The sequence below is a fragment of the Rousettus aegyptiacus genome, unplaced genomic scaffold (assembly GCF_014176215.1).
Source record: "Rousettus aegyptiacus isolate mRouAeg1 unplaced genomic scaffold, mRouAeg1.p scaffold_m13_p_14, whole genome shotgun sequence".
Taxonomy (NCBI): domain Eukaryota; kingdom Metazoa; phylum Chordata; class Mammalia; order Chiroptera; family Pteropodidae; genus Rousettus; species Rousettus aegyptiacus.
In genome coordinates, this window is record NW_023416289.1 from 59894018 (window position 1) to 59919163 (window position 25146).

The window sequence follows — 25146 nt, forward strand, 5'->3', positions numbered from 1 at the left end:
CCTCGCTGCTGCCGCCACCAGGAAGCCCTCCGCGACCTCTCGGCTCTGGTCTGCACACACGTGGCTGTCTGTCACCGCCCAGCCGCCTTCCCTCTCTCCACTGCGTGCACCTCGAAAGCAGGAACTGTCTGTCACCAGTGAACCCTCGATGTCCCGTGAACTGCTGAGCTCACACGGCGGTGAAAGGAGCAGACTTCACGCGGCGCTACTCACTCGGCTCTTCCCTCGCCGCGTGCGTGTGTGTGGCCGCCCAGCACAGCCCGGAGTCCAGGGGCAGGGCCCAGCAGACCCCTGGCCTCCTGGCCCGGGGTTGCTGTCTTGCCTTTGGGCTCTCCCCGGCCCGCTCCCAGGCAGGCTGCGGAGTCTGGCGGGCTACCTACCTGCGACGGGGCCCAGGCGAGGCCCCAGCCGGCCCCTCTGAGCTCCACTCCCAGGGCTGCCCGGCCCCACGCCCTTCACGCAAAGTGGTCTTGGACAGGGTGCTCCTGGGGACCACAGGTGGGATGGGTGTAAACCTCTGCAAACCCAAACAAGGAAGGGGCGGAGGCCACATGGGCCTGGGCTGGGGCCATTGACAGGAAGCTCTCCCACCGTGCTTCCTCCTGTAAAGGTGGGTATAGCCAAGTCGGACGTGAGGTCGGAGGGGTCCATCAGTGGGTACTGTACAGCCCGTCCAACCAGAGGAAGACGAGAGACCACCTGGCATTTTTGGGATCCCAAGGAAGGGGCGGGGGAGCCCCATCTGCCTTATCGTATCTGATGTGCAGCAAAGAGGCCACATCTGCCCCGAATGACGTCCGATTGTTCCAAAGGTCCAACGCCCTCTCAGCTCGCCACCTGGCCGGGCATCAGACGCAGGTGCAGCTCCCTAAGCCCTGGAGCCGGCAAGCTGGGGGTGTGAGGCGGACTTTGCTCAGGCCACAGAAACACCACCTCCCTCCCCAGGCCAGCAGCTCAGTCTGCCCAGCGGAGCAGCTGATAAGCAGCCACAAAATGTCACACTTCAAGGTCTCAGAAATGAATGGGCTGTGGATGAGGCTTCTGACTTTGCAGAAAAATATTCACTTCACACTCCCAAGCCCGGCCGGCCAGCTTGCCGCCATGGTGAGCAGTGTCTGCCGAGGACCCAGGTTTTGGGGGAGCATTTAAGTTTAAAAGTCACAGGCATCAGACTTCAGTTATATGATCTTATTGATCCCAGTTGGTCTGCTTAAGAAAAACATAAATAATTAGAGCCTATAAAAACCTACACACCAAATTAATTCTTTCTCTAGTGACTTCCGCCCAAAGAAAGTTATAAATATAGATGGCCACTGAACCTATATTTAGCCAGCATTGGGTTATCTGGTATTTATAATTAAGAAAGTCCAGAAGAGAGAGAATGGACATTTTGTTGTTATTTTTTAAAGCATTAAAAAAAACTGCTTCCCACTTCAGTCACAGACACACATAGCAACATTCTGTTACTGCGATAATTATAATTCTGACCCAAGTAAAGATTATTGCACCATTTCCTAGTCTCCTAAATTTGTTCTCTTCGACACGTATTCACCCAAAGTATGCAATTAAGCTGCTCGGCGTCCTACAAATTCCTGAAAAAATTTTTTTATTTTTACTCAGTAAACTTCATTTTCTCTTCCCTGAAGCCGCCAAACCCGGCGACCTGGCTTCCGATGAGGACCTTTCATTTATACACCTGGCCTGTATAGCTTTAACATCCACAAAGAGCTGTCTGAAAAACTCCATAATCTTCACTGTGAAGACCTTTGTTTTAAACCATTTACTGGTTTAAAGGTTTCGGGTTTGTTTGTTTTTTCCTTTTTTATGGCTATCTGGGATTAGTCATTTTACCAGACTTTTATAAACCCAACTCCCCTTCACGTTCATTTTTGTTGTTTTTGTTTTGGTTGAAAAGCACAAAGCTGCCTCCTCCTCCTCCTGAAACAGCCTGGTCCTAACGGTGCCGCCTGCGGCAGCGCGTGGCTTCTGGGTGCTGGGGGAGAAGAATAAGGGGAGGCCTGGGGGGCCCAGCTCTGCAAAAGGTGTCCGTGCTGGGCGGGGGTCCTGGGCGGGGGCAGAGGGCAGCGGGGTCCTGGGCGAGGGCAGAGGGCAGCCCACCCCAGGTGCGGGAGCCCAGGCGGGCCGCGGAGGGAGTCCTCACGCAGGGGCACAGGACACGTGGCAGGCCGGTGACCCTCGGGGGTGCAAATCGGGTGTGGTAACCGGGCAGGACAGCAGGTGGCTGATTCCTCCCGGCTGGAGAAGATCGTGGAAGGGGAGACTGTAGAGGGCTCCGCGGTGTGGGCCAGAACTGGATTTCCATGTGACTTTTCTTTTCGATGGACACAGACAGACACATAAATACATGTGCGTTCGTGTGTGTGTGTGTGTGTGTGTGTGTGTGTACACAGACATACAGCCCATCGCTCCCACGGGACAGACCATGAGCAGCGTCACCCGAACAGCGACAAGCCCTTCCAGAGCCAGGTCTTGGCTTCTAAACCCCATTTTCTACCAAGAGGACCCAGGGCTCCTTGGAGAAGTGGCTGAGTCCGCGGTCAGGGTGGGAAGTGCAAGGGGCCCCTGGGAACCAGGTATGGGCAGAGGGGGGTCCGGGGACATGTCATGGGTCACCGGGACACAGCAGCCAGGCTGACCGGCCAAACCGGGCACTCGCGGAACGGCAAAATGAACAGTCGCTCCCATAGGTTACGATCCAGGAGTAAAACAGGAAACTATGAGTCCAGATCTAACTAATAATACATTTCAAGTTTCATAGGAATGGGCTATTTTCACATAGTTTCGAAGTACCGCTCCCCAAAATATTCACTAATTACAAAGGGGGAAAAAGAACTTTTGCGGGGCGAACCGAGGCAGACGAAGCCCCCTTGTCAAGTGATCAGTAGGCGTCACCAGCAACAGGGTCGCTGAAGTGCGGGCTCCGTAGTCGGCGCCGTGAGAACACGTGTCACTTCCGGGGGACCCGAATCTCATCGTGAGCAAAGGGCAGACGAACCCCAGCGGAGGGACCTGCACAAACGACGAGCCCGACACCGGAAGGTGCACCGAGTTTCTGGTGCCCCGCACACCCCTGGTGCCCCAGGCCAGGGCCTCGTTGCCCTGGCTCCAGTCCCGACCCCGCGGAGAGGCCCCGAGCGCCCCCTGTGACTGCGCGGGCCCCCCGGCCCCCCCCTAGAAACCCCGGCAGCCAGGAGGTGGCACCATGTTGCTCCCTGGTGTCCACAGCTCTGCCACGGCTCTGTGGAGACTGTCCCTGCTGACAGGAAGGGCGCCCCAGCGTGCGGGAACACCTGAAGGCCCGCCGACCAGGCTGCCCTGCGCCCGACCTCTGTGGCCGACCTCTCGGGGCCTTGCTGACCGGGGCGGGCGGGTCACGTTTGCTGAGGAGATGGAAAACATTGCTCTGACTGCATCTGTGCCCAAACTCTAGAGTGCCCATTAAACACGGTCCTGAGGAGAAACATGTGCTGTCATTTGGCTCCCGTGACTCGACCCGAGCGCGTAATGAAAAGCGGAGAAGCCACCCGCGAGGCAGCTGTCACGATCCGCCCGGGGGCGACGTGCGGGGCCCCCCTGCCAGTGCCACGCGCACGCTGGCCAGGGAAGGCGGAGCGGGGCGCTGCGCGAGGGTCCCCCCGGCCCTCGGCGGGCGGGCGGGACCTTCCGTGCAAGCTGGTGCCCCAAGGAACCGGGGCCCCTGGCCCTCGCTGGCCTCGGCTTCCGCTCACCCGGAGGCGCTGGACCCATTTCTCCCTGCTCTTCCCCCCCCCACACACACACACACCATGCTGACATTAGGGTGTGCAGACCGGCTGCCAAGAGAGAGTTTGGACAGAACTTTCATATTCAAAGCAAAACTCAGAGTCACGACTGGGTGGGCGAGGCGTGACTGCAGGGGAAGCGGGAGGGACAGCTCCCCCCGCCCCCCGTCTCTGCCCTCTGCCCCCCAGTCCTGGTTCCCGGGGACGCACGGGCGAAGGCGTCTCGCGAAGCAGGGACCAGGTGGACGCCAACCACGGTCACCGGCTCTGCGGTCACTTCCACGCACGTTTACTGCTGGCGACGCCCACACCGATGGCCGGCCAGGCCTCAGCCGGGCCGGGCGGCGGCCGGAGCTGTGGTCTGCTGCGGACCCCCGGGAAAACGCGGGCAGCGAGTGCGCGGCACGGACGGGAGGCGTCCCCTGTCCTGCCCGTCGCTGGGCTGCTAGTTATCAGCCCCCACGAAGTGAGGCTGCAGTACACGATCGAGTCCAGGCCGGAACATTTTTTGAAGTTCTAGACTTCTCATTCTGCAGAACGAAATCACGTCTCGTGACATCTGTCGTGTTCACAAGTCCGTGAAGACAAATTCACTCCGGGCGGGAGCCACTCACTGGGTTCTGTCACACTCTTCTGACTTACGGTCACCTCCTAGAGTGACTTCCTAGAGTCACTTCCTATTTCCGACACGGCTCACTGACAGACACTCAAGGCCACGTCCCCTTGAGAGGTAGGGCCGGGCCCAGCAATCGTGTAGTGACCTGCAACGCAGTGGTCACACGCCTGCTTGCAAAGGGCTTGGCAGCTTCGGGAGCCGGGTGGTCAGTGAGGACCTGGTGTGACCGGCTGGCTCCGTCCCCTCCCGGGTAATGACGCCGCCCTGCCCCCAGCCTCGCCCAGCACTGTTCCTACGGGATGCAGCTGCGGGAGGGGGGATGGGGTGGGGCAAAGGCAATGTCGCCACACACCCAGCAGACGCCCTGCGCTGAGGCCACTTTCCTTTTCGCCTGCAGCTGGAAGGGCCAGTTCTTCCCGCTTTTCAAGAAAGGCTAGGAATTAAAATTCCTAGCTGAAATCTCCCAATGTTTAAAAGCTGATAATGATTCCAATTTTCTAAAAACATTCCAGTCTAAATAAAATGCACCCGGGGTGCTGCACACAGTGCCCAGGCAGCAGTGTGACCTGGCTTCCGGAGGGACCCTCGGGGCAGCCCCGCGCAAGGCTCCCGCTGTGCTGGCCCATCTGTGGCCCACTTGGCACCTCCAGGGTCCAAACCTGCCCTGAAGCGAACGGCGCTATCCCCTCGGGCTCTCCAGACCCCCCAGCATCCCAGAGTATGTCTCGCCAAAGACTTTAGAATTCTGGGTGGATCCATCCTTTCCAGACACTTTGTCCTGCTGCGTTTCTCCCTGTGAGGACGACAGACACAAATCTGGTCCCATCGTCACTCAGACCCCCAGTGGTGAGTCCAACCACACATCACGGTGCGTCTTTGACTCCTCCTCTCTGCACCCAGGCCGAGGTGTGTCACTTTTGTTAGGTCCGTCTGCTTCTACACAACCCTCCATATCTGCCTTGCTTGGGAAAAAAATAATTGCTTTCTGTTTAACTTGGCCACCCCTACCAGCCCAAGCCCAAGTCCTTTCCTCAAGGACTCTCGCACTGCCTGGCTGTTCACAAGCCCAAGCCGTGGGGTTGTAGACGTGGTTTTTCTCAGCCAAGAAAAAAGGTTTTGAGATACAAGAAAAGATAAAAAGGAAAAAACCCACTAGAACTCAACTTGGTCGACAGGCCACCCTGTCCCCATTGCCACCCTGCTCTTGGCGTCTGGAGACCCCAGAGTCTGGACTGGCCAGCGCCTCAGACACCCACCGTGGGCACTAAAATGGGTCCACGAAGAAAGACGGGATATAACGAGTGATGAGGAGGTGGGGGCATTGGATCCCCCACACGCTGCTGGACGGATCGTAAAATGGGGACGCACTGTGGACAACCATCATCAGATCAAACACAGAGTCCCCAACCCAGCTATCTCACCCCTTGACACTCAAAACCTGGACGCGAATGTTCCAAGCAGCGTTCTTCATGACAGCAAAACACTGGACTGACAGAGAGACAGACAGAATGCCCATAGGCTGGTTTATCCATGCAGTGGAAAATTATTTGGAAACATAAAGAATGAAGCACTGATACGTGTTACAAAATGGATGAACTTCGAAAACACTCTAAGTGAAAGAAGTCAGTCACAAAAAAAGACTACATTGTTTGATTCCATCATAGGGAAGGTCCGGAGCAGACAAATCTAGCTGCTGCCTGGGGCTGGGGGTGGGAGCTGGAACGGGGGTTGGGGGGCTGCCGATGAGTGTGGGGTTTCTTTCTGGGCGATGAAATGCTCTAAAGCTGATTACAGCGATGGTTGCACAAGTCCACGAATATGCTACACGACACGGAACTGTGCACCTTAAAACAGATGAATCACATGCTAAGTGAATTAAATCTTAATAAAACGTATTTTGAAAAGGAAAGGTCGATACATATAATTATGTTAAAGTTAACTTTTTGATTTAATCAGAAGATGCCCATAAAAGAATTTGCGAACTGGAAAATGCTACTTCCCACACTTGTTTCAAAGGATTAGTATCCAGTTATACAAACCCCAATCATCCCGCCCACCCTCGAGCAGATGTGCAGGGAGGATCACATACCAGGCTGCTCTTAGCAACAATGTTATTAATAAAGTCACAAACAGTCATTGTCAGGAGAATGGACAGATACATTGTGATGTGTTGGCCAACAAACGATACCCAGCAGAGGAAACAAAGGAAGCAAAGCTAAGCCCGGGCTGTAGCTACAATGTGGCTGAGCCTTAGACACGCAGTGTTAAGTGGAAAAAAAAGCAAGTCCCCAAACACCACGCCGAGTATATCATCTTTATGGAGCTCGAAAACAAAACTGAGCAATGAACCGTCCGTGTGTATCCATCCACATCTATGCTGCACCCACTGTTTGGACAGTGGTGACTCGGGGCGGGGGGGCTGGAGAGGGAGGGGCAAGGTGGCATCACATTAATTAAACAGGGAGGCGGCTCTAATGCCTTAGCCGCCTACAGAAGCAAATCAAACCTGAACCTGTCAACGCCTCGAGCTTATGAAATCAAGCCTTAGGGAGGCCGAGCACAAACGGCCGAGTGGGCCTTCCCAAACACGGCCGGTACGCGACAGCCGCCCAGCCCCGGGCAGGGAGAGGTGCCTACTTCGTGGGGTGGCTGTCGGGAGTCCGTAAGGTCAGGCACCTGGAGAAGTTTCCGGACTAGTACGAGTCCGCCGTCCTCGCCACTGACGCCGCCATCGTCACCCTCCTGGTCGCCTTGACCGTCGCGGTCCGCGTAGTGTTCCTACGCAGAGTGGACACGGGCCCCACTGCCCAGAACTCTATCCCCGCCCCGCATGGCACCAGCGCATGGTCACTGGGTCAGGCGTCCCCCTCACTGGAAAGCAAGTCCTGAGACCAGGCTCGGACCGGGCCGGCCTGCCTCGGTCCCCCGCGCGTTCCCGCGGCGGCCAGCTCAGAGCCCGCCCTCGCCGAACTGCTGCTGAATCCCAGCAGCATCCGCAGGTGGCCTCTCTCCCCTGCCTCCCCCTCCCGCCCCCTCCTGCCCCCTCCCTCCTCCCAAAGTGACCAACAATCGCGGGGTGAGCAGCTGGCTGATCCGGCCTCTATTTCCAACCCCTTCTCCACGACCCGCCTCTTCTATGGAGGTTACAGATGTTAAGATCCTCACTTCTCAGACGCCCTTGCAGCTAGCGTGGCCAGGGATGTGGTTTCGTGCCACGGGACGTCAGCACATACCCCAGGGACAGTGACCCTTCCTGAATGAAAACAGAACACCTTCACGCATCTACCTTTTCCCGCAGCCCTGGCTCCCCACCGGCGGTGCTGACTGCCGCGGTGCTGACCACCACACTGCTGCAGGCGATGGCCGTGAGGCCAGAGGCCTCGCTGCCGACCGAGCACGGCAGAGGAGTGACAGGGACAGCGCCAGGCACAGCGCCAGCCCTGGGGCCCAGCTCCAGACCTGCCGCGAGAAACGAAAGAGCTGCTTCGAGACGCGGCCTCCGGTTTTACATGGGACCGCGGCCCAGGCTAGTCCAACGATGCTCTAATGGGTGGCACGCGGTGCGTGAGTCCCCAGCAGGACGCAACCCGCTTGACACTCAGAGACAGCAAGTGGCTCCCCAACTATTGCCTGTGGTCAAACAGACGGAAGTGTTGGGGTTAGAACCAGCTCCTCCGGCTCTAAAGCCTGTGTTTTTGCCACAGCTACCAGATCAAAAGGCGCGCGTGATGCATTGTGGGGGAAAAGGTGGCTGTTATGGGGGAAGCGGTAGAAGAAAAACCAACCCACCTCTGACCTTGCGGCGCCCAGAGTCCCGCCCACCGCCACTCTGGCTCGTTTAATGAAGAGAGTCACTGTCCCGTGTGATGCCCAGACTGAGAAAGAATGGGAGTGGACCTGTGTCACCTGTCATGAACAGCGAAGGCGCACTGCGGCCGCCACCCCGGGCCGCGCCTGGCCACGTGCCGACAGCAGACTCTTTCATCCGCATCTCCGCGGGCCCCAGGCGGAACCGACATGCACTTTTATTTAATGCAAAGTTTTGTTTTCTTTTATCCTTGAGAGCATCCTTAACTAAGTAATCCTGGTGGTGGCTGGGGCCTGGCGGAGGAGGGGACATCGGTGGCGGGGGCCGGGGCCGGATGGAGCAGGGGGCGTCCCACCTGCTGCTGGGAGAAGTGGCCATGGGCCAGGCGCCTGGCTCCCAGGGGTCACGCTCTGCAGCCGGGTCATCCGGGCTCCATAGATCGTGGCTCACTAGCTCTTTCTTGGTCTGGTGTAACTTCTGCCTTTCCCATCCTAAGCTTTTCACATCAGCTAATCTTTCCCCCCAAAAAAGACAAAAAGTGAAAAGAACCACGTGTCTGAAGTCTTCCCTGTGACCCCTTCTACCGGCTTTGAGTTCTTCCTTCGCAAACGGAGCTGTCCGGGTCTGACCCCAACGCCTGCCGCTGTGAGGACATGCTCCTTCCCTCCCTTTTGGTCGCGTAATTGGCATGACGGTGGCATTAGCGTTCACACGCACTGCGGGCTGCTGGGAACGTCCATCTTTCCGTAGGAGACTAGCTGAGGCACTTAGGCAGAGGCTCCCCGGCCAGCAGTCTGATGGCCGTGTCTTCACTGCCTCTGACCTGGAGCAGCCCCTGACAACATGGTGGCTGCTGGTCCTACAACTTGACAACTCGAGAGATGCCGAAATTCTATAAAAAGTCAATAATTCAAATCCTGGAACTAGAAAAACACACTGCAGAGCCAGACCGGGAAGAGAGTGAGTGGGCAGGTGCACGAGCCTCGCCGCGCCCGCCCGGGGGTGGCCACAGGCGCACCTTTCCCCCGCGGGGGCCGGCAGGCCGCGGGCCTCCACGCATCTGCCTTTACTGGGCGGTTTCTCCCCAGCACCCAGGACCTCTCAGACCAGGAAGAATGGCAAGCGAGGGGCCCGCAGAGCCGCGTTAGTCTCTCCAGAGGCCAGGGTGACCCCAGCACGCACCTTACGAGAGGCGCGGGCCCCCAGGCCCAGACTCCATGGCGATCTTTGTTGGCGTCATTTGTCCCATTAAACCCCTTGGTTTCTAGTCCTTGTCTGGATACAAATTTATGATTATTTCTCCAAGCCCAGCAGGGGACTGCCCCCAACCTCACCTGCCCCAAAGCAACCCTAAGAATCTTTTCCTCCCAACGTTTTATTATAAAAATTTTCAAACACACAGCAAAGTTGAAAGACGCGTAAAGTGAACACCCACGCCCCTACCACCTCGATTCTCCCATGAACGACTTACCGCCTCGCTCTCTGCCCACCCACCCATCAATCAATCTTATTTTTGGAGCATTTTGAAGTTAACTGCAGGATCGGGACATTTCCCCCTGAACCCTTCAGCACACACATCATAGATGGAGAGTTCAACATTTGCTTACAGACTTCCCCTCTTGAAGGGAAATGGGCAAACATTAATTAGGCCTCTGTGATCCTGACAAGCGCCTACACCTGTGTGACCCAAACCCCTGCCGAGGAGCAGAGCACAGCCATCGCCCAGCTCGCCGGGTGCCATCCCAGGACACGCCCGCCTCGACACGTCAGTTTTTATTCAGCCATGCTGGTTGAGCCTGTTCTAGAACTTTCCATAAACGGACAGAGATAGCTCTTTTGTGTAAGGCTCATTTCATGCCGCAGAGCGTCTACGGGATTCACCCGCCTTGCCGTGTACACTGGCTGTCCGGTCGTCTCCGGCGCTCGAAACACGTGCCCGTCCCCCTATTCTGCGGCCTTGTGTGTGATGTTTTTTGTGGCCCCTTGGTGAGGGTTGTTGTGGCTACAGCACAGGGGCCGTGTGCCTCCTCGGGGCATGCTTTGTATTTCTAAAATATACTTTTAATAAATCTCTCCTAAATCTCAAAAAACATAAACAAATAAAAAATAAAAATGAAATGTGCCATCCTATGAATTCCTCATGCTGTTTATCCATTCCCTTACTGATGGAGCCAAGAAACTTTAACAATTGTAATAAACAAGCTGAATGACCCAGGAAACTCCATAATCTTCTAGAGGGAAAAGGGCCACCCGGAAGCAGAGCTCACTGCCGAGGAGCCCGCGAGGGCACAGGTGGCATGCTCTGACTGACGGGGGCTTTTGGTTTGAGTCTCTCGTCAAAGCACCGCGGGGAGGCCACAGTGCCAGGGCCCACTGGCCACAGCGGCCAGCACGCCGTCTTCTGCTGTGAGAGGCTGACGCGGAGATTACACCGGGCTCAAGGCAAACGAACCTCAGGACCAAGACGCACCAGGGAGGAGGAGCCGGGGCAGGCGTGGCCAAGGCGGCTGCTCCCTCCAGGCCACACCCACCATCCCCAATGGCTTCTGCGCCTGCGGCACGTGCAGAAACACAGCTCTGCCTTGAGACGTGCCACCTGAGTCGTGCGGCCTGACCACGCGACGCAGATAAAACAGACGCCGCGGGGAGAAAAGCGGCGGCAAACGCGTGGGCGAGGTTCCTCGGCCTTTGGGGAAGAACGGTCTCGGTGTGGGCGTCTGGTCACTGCAAGACGTCCCCAGGGAGGCCAGTGTGCTAGAGAGACCCAGGCGGGGCAGAGAGACCCGGGCAGGGCAGAGAGACCCGGGCAGGTCGGGGAGACCCGGGCAGGTCGGGGAGACCCGGGCAGGGTGCTGTCCGGGGTGCCGTCCATGCACAAAGCACTCCGAATGACAAACTTCAGGAGAGGAGCCAATCGCTGGAAAGTAAAACCAACTTTGCGCGAGGCCGCAGCCTGGCTGGCAGGCAGGGCTTCCTGCAGTTCCGAGCAGCCGTCAAACTTCTGCCACGGGAAGAAAGCACACACAGCCGGGCTCTGCGTGCGCGTGAGGCGGAGAGCGGGACGAGCTCCCAGTCGGGCCTGGGGAGCTCGGTGGGAACGGGAGTGCTGCTCAGATGCAGCGTTATTCGTGGGGCCGCCCGGCCCCCCGCGGGCCCCGGACGCCGGTCTGCAGGCCTCGGACGCTCCACCTCTGCGGCTTGGCTCGGACGGGAAGAGCGTGCGGTGTAAGAAGGAGCTGATTTGGTTTGACAGTGGTTCCTGGTGTGGCCAGATAGCAGAGGGAGATAGAAAACCACATTCTTTGAAAAAACAAACTAAAAAAGAAAAAAACCTAGAAAGCACTAATGAGGTTCTTTCGTCCAGGGACGCGAAACTCTCCGGGAACAGACGGTGTCCGTCCCCACGCATGGAGCTTTGAACCCGGCGCTGGGCCGGAGGGCTGCGAGGCATGGAACCCTGTTCACGCAGCGGAGGTAAACCGCATCCGGGCTGTGGCCGGTGCCGCCTTCCCGCAGGCGAGAGGCGAGGCCGCGTGGCAAGGAGCCCACCGCCGGGTCGCGAACGCGGCGCAGAAACCGCGTTTCTTCCTGCAGAACCTCGGCTTTACCAGGCGGAGCGCAGGAGGGGTTCTGCTTGTTTGCGTAAGAAAACAGCGGCTCGTCGAGGTGGACGAGGTGGACATGGGACCACGGGCGACGGTGGCCACAGCGGACCTGCTTCCCCATGTTAGAACCTGTCCTCAGACAGACGCCCGAGCCAACGGCGCCCGAGGCCAGGGGGCAGAGACCCCGGCCTGTGGGTGACAGACGGGACCACATGCACTGCTGAGCGCCTCCGACAGGACACACGGGGAGCTCGCGCTGGCGCCTGGCCCCCCGGGGAGGCCGGCCGCCACCTCACCTCTGCGGCCGGCACCCGCACAGCGCCGGCCGCCAGAGGCGCCTCGGCCGCAGCGAGCGACGCCCACGGCTCCGCGGGGACGCCCAGCTCGGACACGGCCAGCCTCCCCCGTCCCGTGCTGGTCGCCGTCCCGCCTCCCCCCTGCCCGGCGCCCTCCGGCCAACCTCGCCCGGGCCACGCTTCCCGAGGGTTCGGCCCCTGGGGGCCGCCAGCAGAAGGCCGCTCCGCCACGGTTCCCGCTCCCGCGGGCTCTGCCGACCCCCGTGTTCTCCCTCTGTCCCTCTGGGCAAGGTGGGCAGCTGCTCCCCACCACCGCGGGTCCCCGGGGACCGCCCTGTCCCGTGAGCCTGGGGCTCCCTCCTGACAGCTGACGGCTGTTCGTCCCGCCTTCGACGGCGCGGGGGGGAGGTGGGGGGCCAGGGCCTGCCTCGGGGTCGCGGGGCGCAGAGGCGCGAGGACGCCCGGCCTCGGGGACGGCGGGACACGCAGAGTCTGAGCAGCCAGCGTGGGCTGCAGGGAGCCACGCTGCTGGGCCATGTCCCCGTGTCGCCGACCTGACCCCTGACCCAGATGCAAACTAGAGCGCCCTCCTGGTGTGTCCTCCCAGGCACACACCAGGAGGGGCCTGCCCTGAGCGAGGCCCCAAGAGCGCGGGATCGGGATAAGAGGCAGGGGTGGGGGGGACGCTGGGCTGACCTTGCCGACCTCGCCCCTCCCCTCCGCCAGGAGGCTCCTGCAGGCAGCGTCACGGCTCCCTGTCTCCGAGGGCCCCGCACCAGTGAGAGCACGCTGCAGGCCCTCGCGGAGCAGGTGGGTGCGTGCCCACCACCCCGGTGTCACCTCCCGGCCACGGAGCAGTGGCTGGCGATGGGGACTGGGCTCAGGGCAGCCAGAGAACCGCGGACCGGCCAGCCCAGGCCCAGGCACAGAAACAGACAGGCCACCGACAGGCAGTGTCGGGGCGACGGGGGCCGGGGGGCCGAGAGCCCGGGGCAGAAGGCGGCAGGGGCCAGAGGAGGCCCGCGGCAGTGAGGACATGACAGGGGATGGAGGCCGCAGCCGGCGCTGGGCAGTGGCCGAACAGCCGGGCTGCCAGACAGGCGGGCAGCAGGGGAGGAGGCGGCGATTTCCAGGCCTCGGGCTCAGGCACCGGGGACACGCAGCCCCCTGTGTAGACAGGGGCCACACAGAGCAGGACGTTGCAGCAAAAGAGGATCAGTCCAGGTGACGACGCACAGAGTTTGGGCTGCCATGTGGCACTCTATGAGAGGGGACCCCAGAGGGGTGGGGCCCCCCTCCATGACGCAGAGGTGTGAGGCGCCGGGACCGGCTGCTCTGGACAGAACGCGGCGGGACCAAAGGCCTTCCCGCCTGCTGGCCGACCCTGTCTGAGGGGCAGGTGGGAGGTCCGTCTGCCAACAGTGACAATGGCGGAAGGCGAGCTGAGGGTGCAGGTGTGGCCCTGGCCTGTCGGTCAATGTGTGACCTGCACGGTGGAGCCAGGCTCCGTCCCGGGAATCGGTCGCCGGGTCCAGGCACACACAGGGCTCCTGCTCAGCGTCAAGGCCAGGGCCAAGGCCAAGGCGGAAGCCGCCCCATGGGGGCTGAGACCCGGCAGGGTCCGTGGCGATCCCCACTGGCCAACGTCCAGGGCCACAGAGGCGGGCTCAGGCAGGGTCCTCGGCCCTGCGCCCTGTCCACAGCTGTTTCCAGTGTGCACCCTGGTTTCTGCTTAGAGAAGTCCAGACCCTCCCTGCGGCCGCTCCGGCCCGACTGCGTCCACCATGGCTGCCTTCAGGGGCTCCCTGGGCTCCGTGCACTGAATTTGAACTCGGCGTTGGCTCCCTCCCTCCACAGCCCCGGCGACTCACCAGGGCAGCGCAGTCACATGAAGCCCCGTCCATTTAAATCTGCACCCAACTGCACAAAGATGCGACTGGGAGGTTGACACCGTGCCTAGCGTGAGCGTCCTAAGGCCAGTCCCGTCCACACCCCACACTCCCAGCCCACACCCAGGACCCCTCCTTCCTGCCCCCAGGCCCGTGTGAGCATGGCTCTGGGCCTGGGGCCTAAAGCCACCAGCCCACCCGACAATCCATCCCTGAGAACTAGGTGGCATGGGCTTCCCCTTGTCCCTCCCAAGCCCCCCGACACTCTGGTGAGAAAAAGCTCTGGACCATTCTTTTAACACCCAGCTGTATACACCACACCTGTAACATCCTGATGCAAAGAATAAAAGTGCAAAATGCTTAAATGCTATTTTGCATGTGACTTGTGTGCATGTGCGCACACACACCTACACACGCAGGCGTGTGAGGTAGGACTCGGCAGGTGAGGCCTCACGGTCCGCTTCCTAGCTTCCCGCCCCTCCCCCTTCGGGGGGGGGCGCAGCTGCTGACTCGGCCCTTCCCGCTCCTGCTCGTGCAGACACTCGCAACATCGCAACATCACAACAGCAACATCGCAACATCGCAACATCGCACTGCTTAGTGCTCTCCTGCGCTCAGGTGCACGTGGTCACGCTGTGCATCTACACCCTGCCCTGCCTACTCCACGCGGGTTTTCGAGATTTATCTGTGCAGATAGGTATCCAGTTAACGCCTTTCTAAACACCCTACAAGGGGCGTGACTTATTTCTCCATTCTTCTACTGATGCGGTGTTTAGATGGCGTTTCCCTTCACTTTGGAAATGCCTGTGCGGATTCCTAGACGCGTCTCCTTGGGCCGGGCGCGAGTGCACGTTTGTCCCCAGCGGAGCCTGCCGCGGACCGGCCGCCGCAGCTCGTGCTCACGGGGCGCTGCCACGCAGCCTTCCCAGGTCGTGACTCCCGTCCCCGCGGATGGCCCCCCTGCTCCACATCCTTGCCGGCTCTTGACACCAACGCTTTTCTACCTTGGCCAGTCTGACAGGTGCAAAATGGTGCTGCCGCCTTAAGCTCTGTCACCCCGGAACCCCCAGGGAGGCTGCGCATCCCCTCTCGGTGTCCTGGCCACCTGGATTTCCCCTTCGCCGAATCCCCTCTTCATGTGCTTTTCATGGTTCTACATGGCATTTATCTTTTTCTTGATAAATGATCTTGGTAACGGATACAGTTTTAGAGTTACGGCTTTTCAAATAACCTACACACTCGTCTGTTATATGTTATTCCTCTTCTAGTCTGTTACTTGATTTTTAAGCCCATTATGATGTCCTTGCCACACAGAACTTTTAAATCAAGCTCCGCCTTCGATTTGTTCTTTGCCTCGCCATTATCCTTGCCTTCCTTTTTTTCAATACTTCTTTAAATATTTTCTAATGTTTTCCCTGAAAGCCCCCCCTTATTTTTAGTTTTATTCCTAAGTCTCTAAGAGCATTTATGCTAGAGTAAGTTATAATTCTTTCATCTTCGTGGACGCTGCTATCGTAGGGTAACTAACAGTTATTCTCAACTAGACCATCCAACATAGTTTCTTATGTCGTCTGTTAAAGATGACAACGACTCTTCCAAATTTTTATTCCTTTTTTAAAAATTGTGGTGCATTTGGGGGACCCCGACTCTAATGATGAACAGAGGAGCAGAAAGAGGCTCATCTGTCTTGTTCCCGATGATGAATGTTTTCCGAAGGAGAGGACCCAGTGCCTTTATCGGACTCTGAAAGGGACCCGCGATTCAGGAACGGTGACTGTCCACTGGCCTAAGTTACCTGTACACCACGCAAGCGCCACGGGATCAAATTATCAGCCGCATGAAAGAAAGTAAAGCAATCAGGCCGGAACTTGGGAGTGCAGGGAACACAGGGCTGGGACTCAGGCAGGTACCGGCCTCACACTAATTGCCCTGCCCATTAAGGGTTTGGGGAAAGCCACACAAAGGAGGCCTCAGACCAGAGAATGCGGCGGAGACAAAGAGCTGGGAGCGTGTAATTGTCAGAGGTGACACAAGCCTACTGTGTGGACACCAACCGCTTCCATCTCCGGCTGCAATTCAGTTTACTCGCCCATAAATCAAACCTAATAATATCAGCGTCTCGTTTATGAGTCACAAATTCTCCTCGCTGAAGAAGGCAAAGGAGGGTGTAAAGACTCCTGAGTGGAAGAGGCTGGAAGGCTCCGGGCCTTTTCCACATTAGAGGGGCGAGGGCGGGGCGGGGGCGGGGCGGGGGCGGGGCGCCGGCCTGGGACTAGAGCGCTTGGCCTTCCTCTGCCTCTGAGACAACTAATCCCTTGGTCTGTGAAGGTGTCTGCGTGCCACCTCCAGCATCGTGCCTACCAGGCTGAGGGGACTGGCTGTGTACAGAGCTGGGGGGCCCCCGAGGCTCCCCGGAACCGCCCGGGGGGCAGTGGTGCATGCCGGGAGGAGCCTTCTCTCCTGCAGGCGAAAGGCCGACCTCCGACTTTGGCTGAGACACAGCTCAGAGTCTGCCGGGACTGGTCCCAAAGCCCAGCGTTTCTGGTTTGGTCTGTGGACAGGAATTCTGGGCGTCACTGTGCCTCTGTCCGGCAGCATCCGGGAGCTCACGGCTCAACCTCAGTGCCCTCTGCTCGCGCGATTACGGAGCCAGAAGCTCAGGCGCTTGCCAATTTACCACGCAGTCAAGAGTCACCTGGCGCTGAAGACAAATGTCTGGGCCACCCGGGCAGAGCAGCAGGTGTGGCAATGCCAGGGGCCCAAGCGAACATGAGACGCACGAATGGGGGTGGACCCGAGGACACCTTTGGTCCCCTGCACCCGCCAGGGAGATGTAGGGGCCACGGAGAGAACGGAGAGAACGGCACCAGGTTCCCCAAAGGCAAATCCTTCCATCCCAGGATGCGTGAGGAGACTTGAGCGGTCAAAAGAGAGGAAAAGATGTAGAAACAGGAGACGGCATTCTTTCAGACACCCCCTGACCCGCCCCGCGAAGCACCTGCTTTCCCTGAAGGCCACACCTCCGACGTGCGCCGCAGCAGAGACGAGCACAGGACGCAGGGGAAATGTCATTTCTGTGAGGGCCCAGGTGCACGCTGCGGGCGTCTGGCACGGGAAACGAGGGAGCTACATGGCGCACTGCGGAGCACCACGGTGCGAGCTGTGAGCTGGCGGCTCCCTCTCACTTGCTCGGCCCTGCAAGTGTGTAGTTGGGAGGTTTGTCGACTGCGCTGAGAGGTCCCCTGCTGGACGCACACTCCAGCCTGCTGTGCCCCGCCGCGGGCCCCCCCCCCCCGCCGCCATAAATCAGACTCGACCCCGCCCCCCTGCCCCCACGCAGGGCTGGGCAGAAAAAGGGGCCTGCATCGGTGGTCCTGAGGGGTCAAGGGCCTTCCTGCCCAGGTGGTGTCCTCTCTGGCTAAGTGACAGCAGCAGTGACAGCTGAGGCCACAGGAGGGCTCCCGGCTCCCCGCCAGGCCAGGCCCCAGTCTGGGGCTCTGCTACCAGTCGACGCTGGATCAGCCCCACAACTTGTTGACAGGTGACACACTGTCGCCTGCCCTACAGCAGACAGGGAAGTGACTCGCCTAAGGCCACGCAGCTAACAGGCAGAGAGCTGGCCCTGGGGCTGCAGCAGGAGCCCAGAGAGAAAGCGAGCTCCCCGGAGGGGTTTTCCACCGCGACCCGCCGCCGCCCCCGGGTCCCCGCTCGGTCCCCGCGCGGTCCCTACACACACGCGGAGGCGGCGCCCCGGCGGCGGCTCAGGCACCGATGCCCGCCCTCCGGGGGCCACGGGCGCGGGGCGCAGGTCCCCGAGCGGCCAGGCGGGGCGCCGCGCACCGCCGGCCGCCGCCCTGGCGCGGAGTCCGCGGCCCCGCAGCGCCCGTCGAGGGCGGCGGGCCACCGGCCGGGAGAGCGCGGCGGGCGCGGGGGGCAGCGCGGGCCACCCGGCCGCGCAGGTGTCCCCGCCCAGGGTCCGCGCGCTGCGCGCCGCGGCGGGAAAGTTCGGGGCGCGCGGGCCGCCGCACTCACCTGGCCCAAGTTGCGGTAGCCGTGCGCCGCGGCCACGCGGTCCGCCTCGGCCCGGCCGCCCAGCACTTGCACCGCCCAGTGGTTGGTGTAGACGGGGCGCGGCGGCGGCGGCGCGGAGCAGGCGGCGGGCAGCGCGAGCAGCAGCAGCCAGCGCCAGGGGCGCCCCGCGCGCCCCGCGTCTCCCCGGGGCGGCGGCCGCGGCCCGGGCGCAGGCGGCGCGCGCGCAGGCATCGCGGCGGCGGCGGCGGCGGCGGCGAGTGCGCCGGGGGGCGGGGTGCCGCCTTTTAAAGCCGCCCGCGCCCGGGACGCGCCGCCGCCGCCGCCGCGGGCGGGAGCGGGGCGGGGAGGTGGCCGCGCGCGCCCGCCGTCGCCCCCGCGAACTTCGGGCAGACTTCGGGGGTCCCGGGGGGTCACAGGCACAACCCCAGGGTGCCCGGGCCCCGCGTGAGCTGCGGGTACCCCCGCCGGAGGGCCCGGGCCTCGCAGGTGAGTCTGGGGGCGCTCGCACCTGCCGGGGTCCTGCAGGCCGCGTTCACCTGGGCGCTGCGACCTCCTTCGCCGGTGGCTTTGCTCACCTCAGCGTGAGACGCGGGGCTGACGAGGGTTCCAGAGGCCGCAGGAAGCACGGGGTAATGAGGCCCCCCGAACTAGGTTTGCTGAAGGGGCGCCCTGAGCGGGGCGGAGACGTGTGACATGAGCTGGGGCAGGGGAGAGCCCAGGAGGAGGCTCGCGGTCCGGCGCCAGGCTCCAGCCCGCCTCGGGAGCCACCCGTGCACGTGGACCCCAAGCGGCCCCCTTCCCATCTCTGTGGTCTCTGGCAAGCCGCTGCCCTGGGGGAGCGCTGGGCCGCGCCCGTGTCTGACAACAGGGTTCCGACGATGGCATGAGCTCGGGTCACAGCTGTGGGTAAAAGCCTGTCTCCCCACGCCCGCTGTAGGTGCCCTGCCCACTCTTAAAGGCGCCCACCGAGCAGGGACAGTGAGCTGGGTCATCCTGGTGGCCGCTGCCTGCAGCAGCCTCGAGTCCAGCAGACAGTGATCCGTGCGCCGCGGAGAGCTGTGGAGACATCCACACTCGAGCAACACGTGGTGAGAGGCGAGGGTGGCTTCGGGGTCTCCCCTCCCATGACCCTGGTCCCCACCGCCCCCGTTGCGCGGATGAATACAGGAGGGTCCCAGGCACCACGCCCAGGGGACCTCCGCTTGGGAGGGAGAGCACCCACGTGGGCTCAGTCTCGGGGTGATCCCTTTGGTTTGGGGTGCTGTGCAGAACTCAGCAGAGGGTGGGCCCTGGGGGGGGCGGGTCCCACAGGATGGCTTCCCCAGGTGCTTCCCGCCCTCCTAAGGAGCTCCCCGGCTTCCTAACCCACATGACTCACTGCAGGCTGAGTCACCCAGGGGAGGTACAGGGCGGGAGGCTCAGGGAAAGCCAGGTCCTTGCTTGCAAAGGCTCTTCCTGGAGCCTGGGGACCCATTTCCCAAATGTTTCTCCCTTTTCTGCGCTGGAGGCAACTTCACCCCCTCCATCCCCTGGCCAGGTGGGGTCAGCGCCCCAAGCTCCAGGGCTCAGGCCTCAAGTGTCTCTCCAAAGATGGCTTAGACACTCGCCTGCCCGCCCACTCGAATGCCAGGAGGCCCTCAGGCAAACTGGGCTGCCCGGGAGGCCACAAAGAACCCCACTAGCAGAAAGAGTCCCCGGGACCCTCAGCCCATCCCCAGAGGAGGGGCCCCATCCCGAAGGAGCTAGAGTAGAGGCCTTGCGAGCAGTTCCCCTGAATGACACCTGTCACCTTTCTGGCCAGACTGTCAGCCCTGTCCCAGATCCTCTGTGGTGCTTCTATGTGGCCCTCCCCGAGATGACACCGCCCTGCATATAATCTAAGTTATTGAGAAGTGGCTGCTGCCTCCAAGAGGAGACGTCCTAGACAGCAGGGATAAGGGGTTTTCTGTAAAAATTTAGTAGATTGAGAGATTCCACTCACTGAACCGAGAGGGACTAAGATGCAGCGGTGCTTTCATTTGGAGGCGTCTGAGCTCACCTCATTAACAAACCTGGTCCTTTGGGGCTGAACTTCCCATTTCCTGTGGAAGTGTTCGGCCACAGCGTGGCTTCCATGCACCATAAAGGCCAGCTCTCCAAAGCGAGCATCCTAAAGCGAGTTGCCCCGTGGGTTCGCTGCTGCTGTACACGGACGCGGGATTCGCTCGTCACAGAGGCACCGGACCTTGGCACGGTGACGGGGTCTGTAGTGAGCCTAGCTCCTCTTTCTGCCGGGAGGGGATTACTACTCGCTTTGGCTCCAGCTCCCTGAGGGCCCTGGACGGCCTCACGGGGGGGCAAGAGGGAGGGCTGCACCCCCAGGTAAGGAGGCCTGGGATGGATCAGTTATGGGCCAGAAAGGCGACAAGCACCTGGTCACGTGCAAGAAGTTGTAGAAGACGCCCGTGCAGAGGTGTGACACCCATCCTAGCATCTGCCCAAATCACACGGGGAGGGCGCATCGCCTGGAAGACGTCACCGAAGTACACGTTCTCAGCCCACAGCGGATCGCTGTGTGGCAAGGCCAGGGTCACCAATGGGACCCAGGCACAGCGGCGGCCTCCACGCACCCCTTGGGGTGTGTCGAAACAGACTCTAATGCGGGACCTGCGTCTGTTGAGGCAGTGGACACTTTACTGAAAGTCTGCATTGGGGGGAAAGGCGGGGAGCCAGGCGCTGGGGCCGGGTCCCTCACAGTCCCTGATGGGCGCCCCCTACAGGTCGTCGGAGAAGAGCCGGCCCTGAAGCCCGGCTTCACCGCACCCCGGGCAACCCAGGTGCTGCTCCTGTGTCCTCTGCTGGAAATGGCAGTGACCATGCGGCAGTAACCATGCTGTGCGATGCCGTCCGCGTGCACGGGCGTGGCGAGGCCGACGAGCTGGCTCACGCCAAGCCCCTGGCCCAGCTGCTGGCACTTAGTGCACAACAGCGGTGATGAGGTGCCTCTGGGCACCAGGAGCCCTCCGGGGGGTGGAGTGGTCAGGGCTACACGCTCGGGCCCGCCGTGGGGTTCACGGGCATGCAAACATCCCACCCCTCAGCCACATTCTAACGTCCCCGGGATCGGGGAACGGCTCACAGCTGGAGTTTTGCGATCACCACTGGCCCCGATACTGAGTCCCAGAGGGTGTGGTTTTGCCTCTGCCAGCCATCCAGGGCACCAGCTCCTGACCCCTCCGCAGCCGGCCAGGGTGACCCAACCAAGTACTACTTAGGGTTCAGTTCAGATGATCAGTGCGGGGCCCTTCCCTCCTCCCGCCTGGGCCGAGGCGGAGACCAGGGGGCTTCTTGCCGTCCCTCTGCTGGGTTTATTTCTCGTGTGCTTATTTCTCCTACGCTGTCATTTTAGCCTGTCACCGCTGCAGCTTTGTGGGGGGGTCCCTGTGAGTTTTCCAACTTGGATATTTTGTCTTTCTCAATAGCACATAAAATACTAATGCATCTTCCAACGGAGGGGATCCCTTAGCTTTGATGACATCGGGTATCAATGCCTTCAAGGCATATCACAGCAAAGACACCTGTTTAACCCCCCAAATCTATCTGACCTCTGCAGCCTTGACTTCTACCCTACGCCAAAGGCATCAGAGCACAGTGCTCCTCAAGGACACCTGCTGCGACTCCCTCAGCAAAACGAAGGCTCCTCCGTGGTGGGGCTGGTCTGCACTGGGCACCTGGGCGCACAGCTGGACACTTTGGACCACATGGCATTCAGGGATGCAATGCCCCGTGGGACTCAGAGAGGCACACCTTAGAAGTGACAGCCCCTCCACCCAGCCCAGATAAACACGTGGCCCCCCAGCCTGGGGGACTGGAGAGGCTGATGCACGCCACACACGGCGAGAGGGGCCCGGGGTGGGGGGGCCCAGGGAAGAGGGGCTGCCCCCCTCCAGCTGCCCCGCGCCCGTCCCAGGGAGATCTTTATCCCTGGCTGGGGGTTCTGGAAACCAGGGATCCCCCAGCTGAGTCCGCTTACCTCTCTTTCACACTTTTCTCTCCTTCACCCCAAATCCCGCCCACAGCGGCTCCTCTAGCAGTGGGGGTCAGGGACCATCCCCCTCCCCGATACTCTGCTCTCCGCCTTCCGCTCTGAGTCACTGCCGGTTTATCTCTTGGTCCCCCCAGTGTGGGCTCTGACTGATACAGGGCTGCACCCCTCTCTGGGGAATGTGTGACCACCGGGGGTGGTGAGGGCATGGAACAGCCTGAACTCTCCCTTTATATCGAGATCCTCATTGTCTTAAAAAAGAACCTTGTGAAACTGCTTCTCCTGCAACATAATTATCCTGGATCCAGCAATTATGTATCTCAGTGTTCCTTTCATAAACTCCCACGTGGAAATTTAGTGTCAAACAAGGAATTTAGGAGCAAAAAAGCTGAAACTCCCCGAGAAGCTCTTCCCAACTAGAAGTGAGAGCTTTGCAGTTTGTCTGCTTTCCCTTTTCCCCTCAGCTTCCAGGAGGCTCAGGGCCGCCTGTGAGGAAACCACATTGTTTGCACCCTCCGTGCTGCAGCAGTTGGGCTGCCTTTGGTTACAGGTACCAGGATACCCAACCGAAGAGAACACAAACGGTAAGGACAGGTCATTATTTCACTAACGGGAATTTGGTAATGGGGGGCCCAGGGTTCTTAATTCAGAAGCTCAGTGGTATCAGGGCTCAAGGTGGCTTTTGATACTTTCTCTCGCTTTTTCCTCAGGTACTGAGATAACTGCCGCAGGAGCCACCTAAGTGACTTCCCTGTTCTGTCTGGCCCTGTCCCCTGAATCGACCCCCAACATGGGGCATGTAAAACCAGGACCCAGCTCGGGCCACTCGAGATACGCCCGCAGCTCCCAGTCTCACGCACGGCAAAGCCCGAGGCCCTTGCCAGGCGCCCCGGCCCCCCACAGGCGGGCCTGTCACAGATGCGCTGAGCCGAGCTTCGGGGTTCCCAGAAGTGACTTTCGACTGAGTTCAAAGAAGTGATCGGGAAACAGCGGGAGGACTGGGCCGCCGGTGAGGCACCAGTGGGACAGCAGGTTCCAGTGGGGGCAGATGAGGTGGGGGCAGCTGGGACCCAGAAGTGGCTAGCTGGCGCTGGAAACGCAAGCCACAAGGGGCCACCCGTCTCGTGAACTGAACTGGGTCTCCTTCTATGATTCTCTCATAGGGCCAGCCCGCACGGACTGTCACTGTCACCAGAGGCTACTGCAGTTCCCTCGGAGCAGAGGGCCCCCGCTGGCAGTTGGCTCTGTCACCAAAGGCCATAATAATGGACTTGCGCTTAAACGTCGCGCTTGTCTTAGGTCTTCTGAGTCACACCACACAAAACAACTTGGCTGCCTAATTCACAGCTCAAAACTTCACGCCTGAGACCTCCAGCGTGCACACACATGGCCATCCAAACAATACCTCACGCCCACTGTGAGCTTGGCCGTAATTTTGGGGGTAGGAAGCACAAATGAGGAAGGGACGTTCTCGGGTTCACCTCCACCCCCGGGAAGGCCACCGTCTCGGAGCCTGACGGCAAGTGGGTGACAGACGCCGGCTGCCTCGTGCCCTGGCTGTGTGAGCATTAGCTTGTCACGACCAGCGTGTCTTCGTGTGCGGTCCTCAGAACGTGTACGTATTCACAATTCAACATTGTATTTCATTCGCTGAAAGCATTTCAAAATGTTTTTCTGAACATGCCCGGTGGAGGAAGGAATATACTAAAAAGCAAAAAGCACCCATTCGGAGCCCTGACGTAACCATTTCTGCTTCTGGCTTTCCTGGCACTCAGCACCCTAACTCTGAACGGCAGACTCACGCCGCGATCTTGATATTCACATTGTACATCATCTATTGACTATGAAACACAAGGCTTGGGTGACCGTATCTCTCCTAAAACGGGATAGTTATTATTTTTAGGTTTTCTGTTGATTATGTTTGTAACTTTCAAACTCACCCAACTCTCCTTTCTTGTTCTATTCTTCTCAATGTATCAGTTTCTGTCAACTATACCCTAAGAACTTTTACATGGTCAGAGCTGATGATTCTAGGGATTTTACGAACAGAAGTCTTTCATGGTTTGTCCACAGGTTGAATCTAAAAATCTAGAACCCAACGGACACTCTTTATGCTCTTCTGACTTCACAGGCATCGTCCCTTCCGCTGGCCCTTCTCCACGGATCCAGGGCCGGTAACTGCAGCCATGTGAACGGTCGACAGACAAATTCACGTCACGTTTTTGTTTCCTTCATATTTCGACATAGACACGAGTTTCTTACAAGGCATTTTGTTCTTCTTGGGCTTTTTGATTGCCTTAGTTATTCCTTGCTCATGAAAGAAACGTGCCTTTGGAGATGTTCATGGCAGCCAGATGCCATTCACACGATTTCTTGGAGCCTTCGGCTGGAACGCATCCCACGGTGACAGAAAAAGTGCTTTGGAGATAAATTTCCTGAGTACTTAAATCCGGAACTGTTTTGCTCACATGCGTAACGGTTTTCTGGGTACAGAGTGTCGGGTTTTAACCCATTCCCCGCTGGCCCTGAGACTACTCGCGGGTGGTGCTCCTGGCTCAGCGTTCACCCCGAAACGCCGGCGAGTCACAGCCCCGACCTCGCCCCCCAGGCGGCCGCGGAATTCCTCACCGTCGTTATTTCCACCTCGCTCTGGTCCATCAGCCTGTGGAAGCAAACGACGTCGCTCTGTTCGCAGCATCCTGTTTTCAGCGGCGGCATTCCACGTTCAAAGTAGTCATTCTCGACTGCCGAAAATGTCAAATGCTAGCGAGCACAGCATTCCTAGCGTGACGCGAGCATCGTTCTCGAATAGTTGTTAGCTGAAGACTCATCTATCTGATGAATCCGATTTTCCCAAAATAGACGATTCTGATGGTTTTTCGGGGAATGCTTCGGAAGACTGGCGGGCGAGGCTCCGTCACACGCAGAACGGGGTGGAAATCTGCTGGCTCAGGGCACACTCTGAAACGCCAGCTCGCGTTAGGGGTCCCCGTCGAAGGTGTGACTACACCCGCAGAAACGGTGACGTCGGGGACACCCCTGGCCCACTGCAGCCTTTCCCACTGTTCTTTACTGAGGAATAAGTTTCAAAAAT

The 25146-nt window shown here is 59.7% G+C and overlaps 1 protein-coding gene and 1 long non-coding RNA gene across 5 annotated transcripts in view; one reads left to right on the forward strand and one right to left on the reverse strand.

The window, feature by feature from the left end:
• The window catches only part of PCSK6 (proprotein convertase subtilisin/kexin type 6), a 115261-nt gene that overhangs the window by 62372 nt on the left and 27743 nt on the right, over window positions 1-25146 (reverse strand). Inside the window, exon 1 of one of the 4 annotated variants that reach the window (XM_016154842.2) lies at window positions 18029-18259. The exons of 2 other annotated variants lie outside the window; for them this stretch is intronic. In XM_016154842.2, coding sequence (XP_016010328.2) covers window positions 18029-18259 — 231 coding nt within the window. Of the gene's footprint in view, window positions 1-16994; window positions 17112-18028; window positions 18260-25146 lie in introns of those variants that run through there. One more of the 4 variants, XM_036232054.1, reaches the window with a different exon arrangement.
• LOC107515780 lies at window positions 19353-23733 on the forward strand. Its single transcript, XR_001598108.2, has 3 exons — window positions 19353-22636; window positions 22763-23061; window positions 23216-23733. It is a non-coding gene; the product is annotated as an uncharacterized LOC107515780 (long non-coding RNA).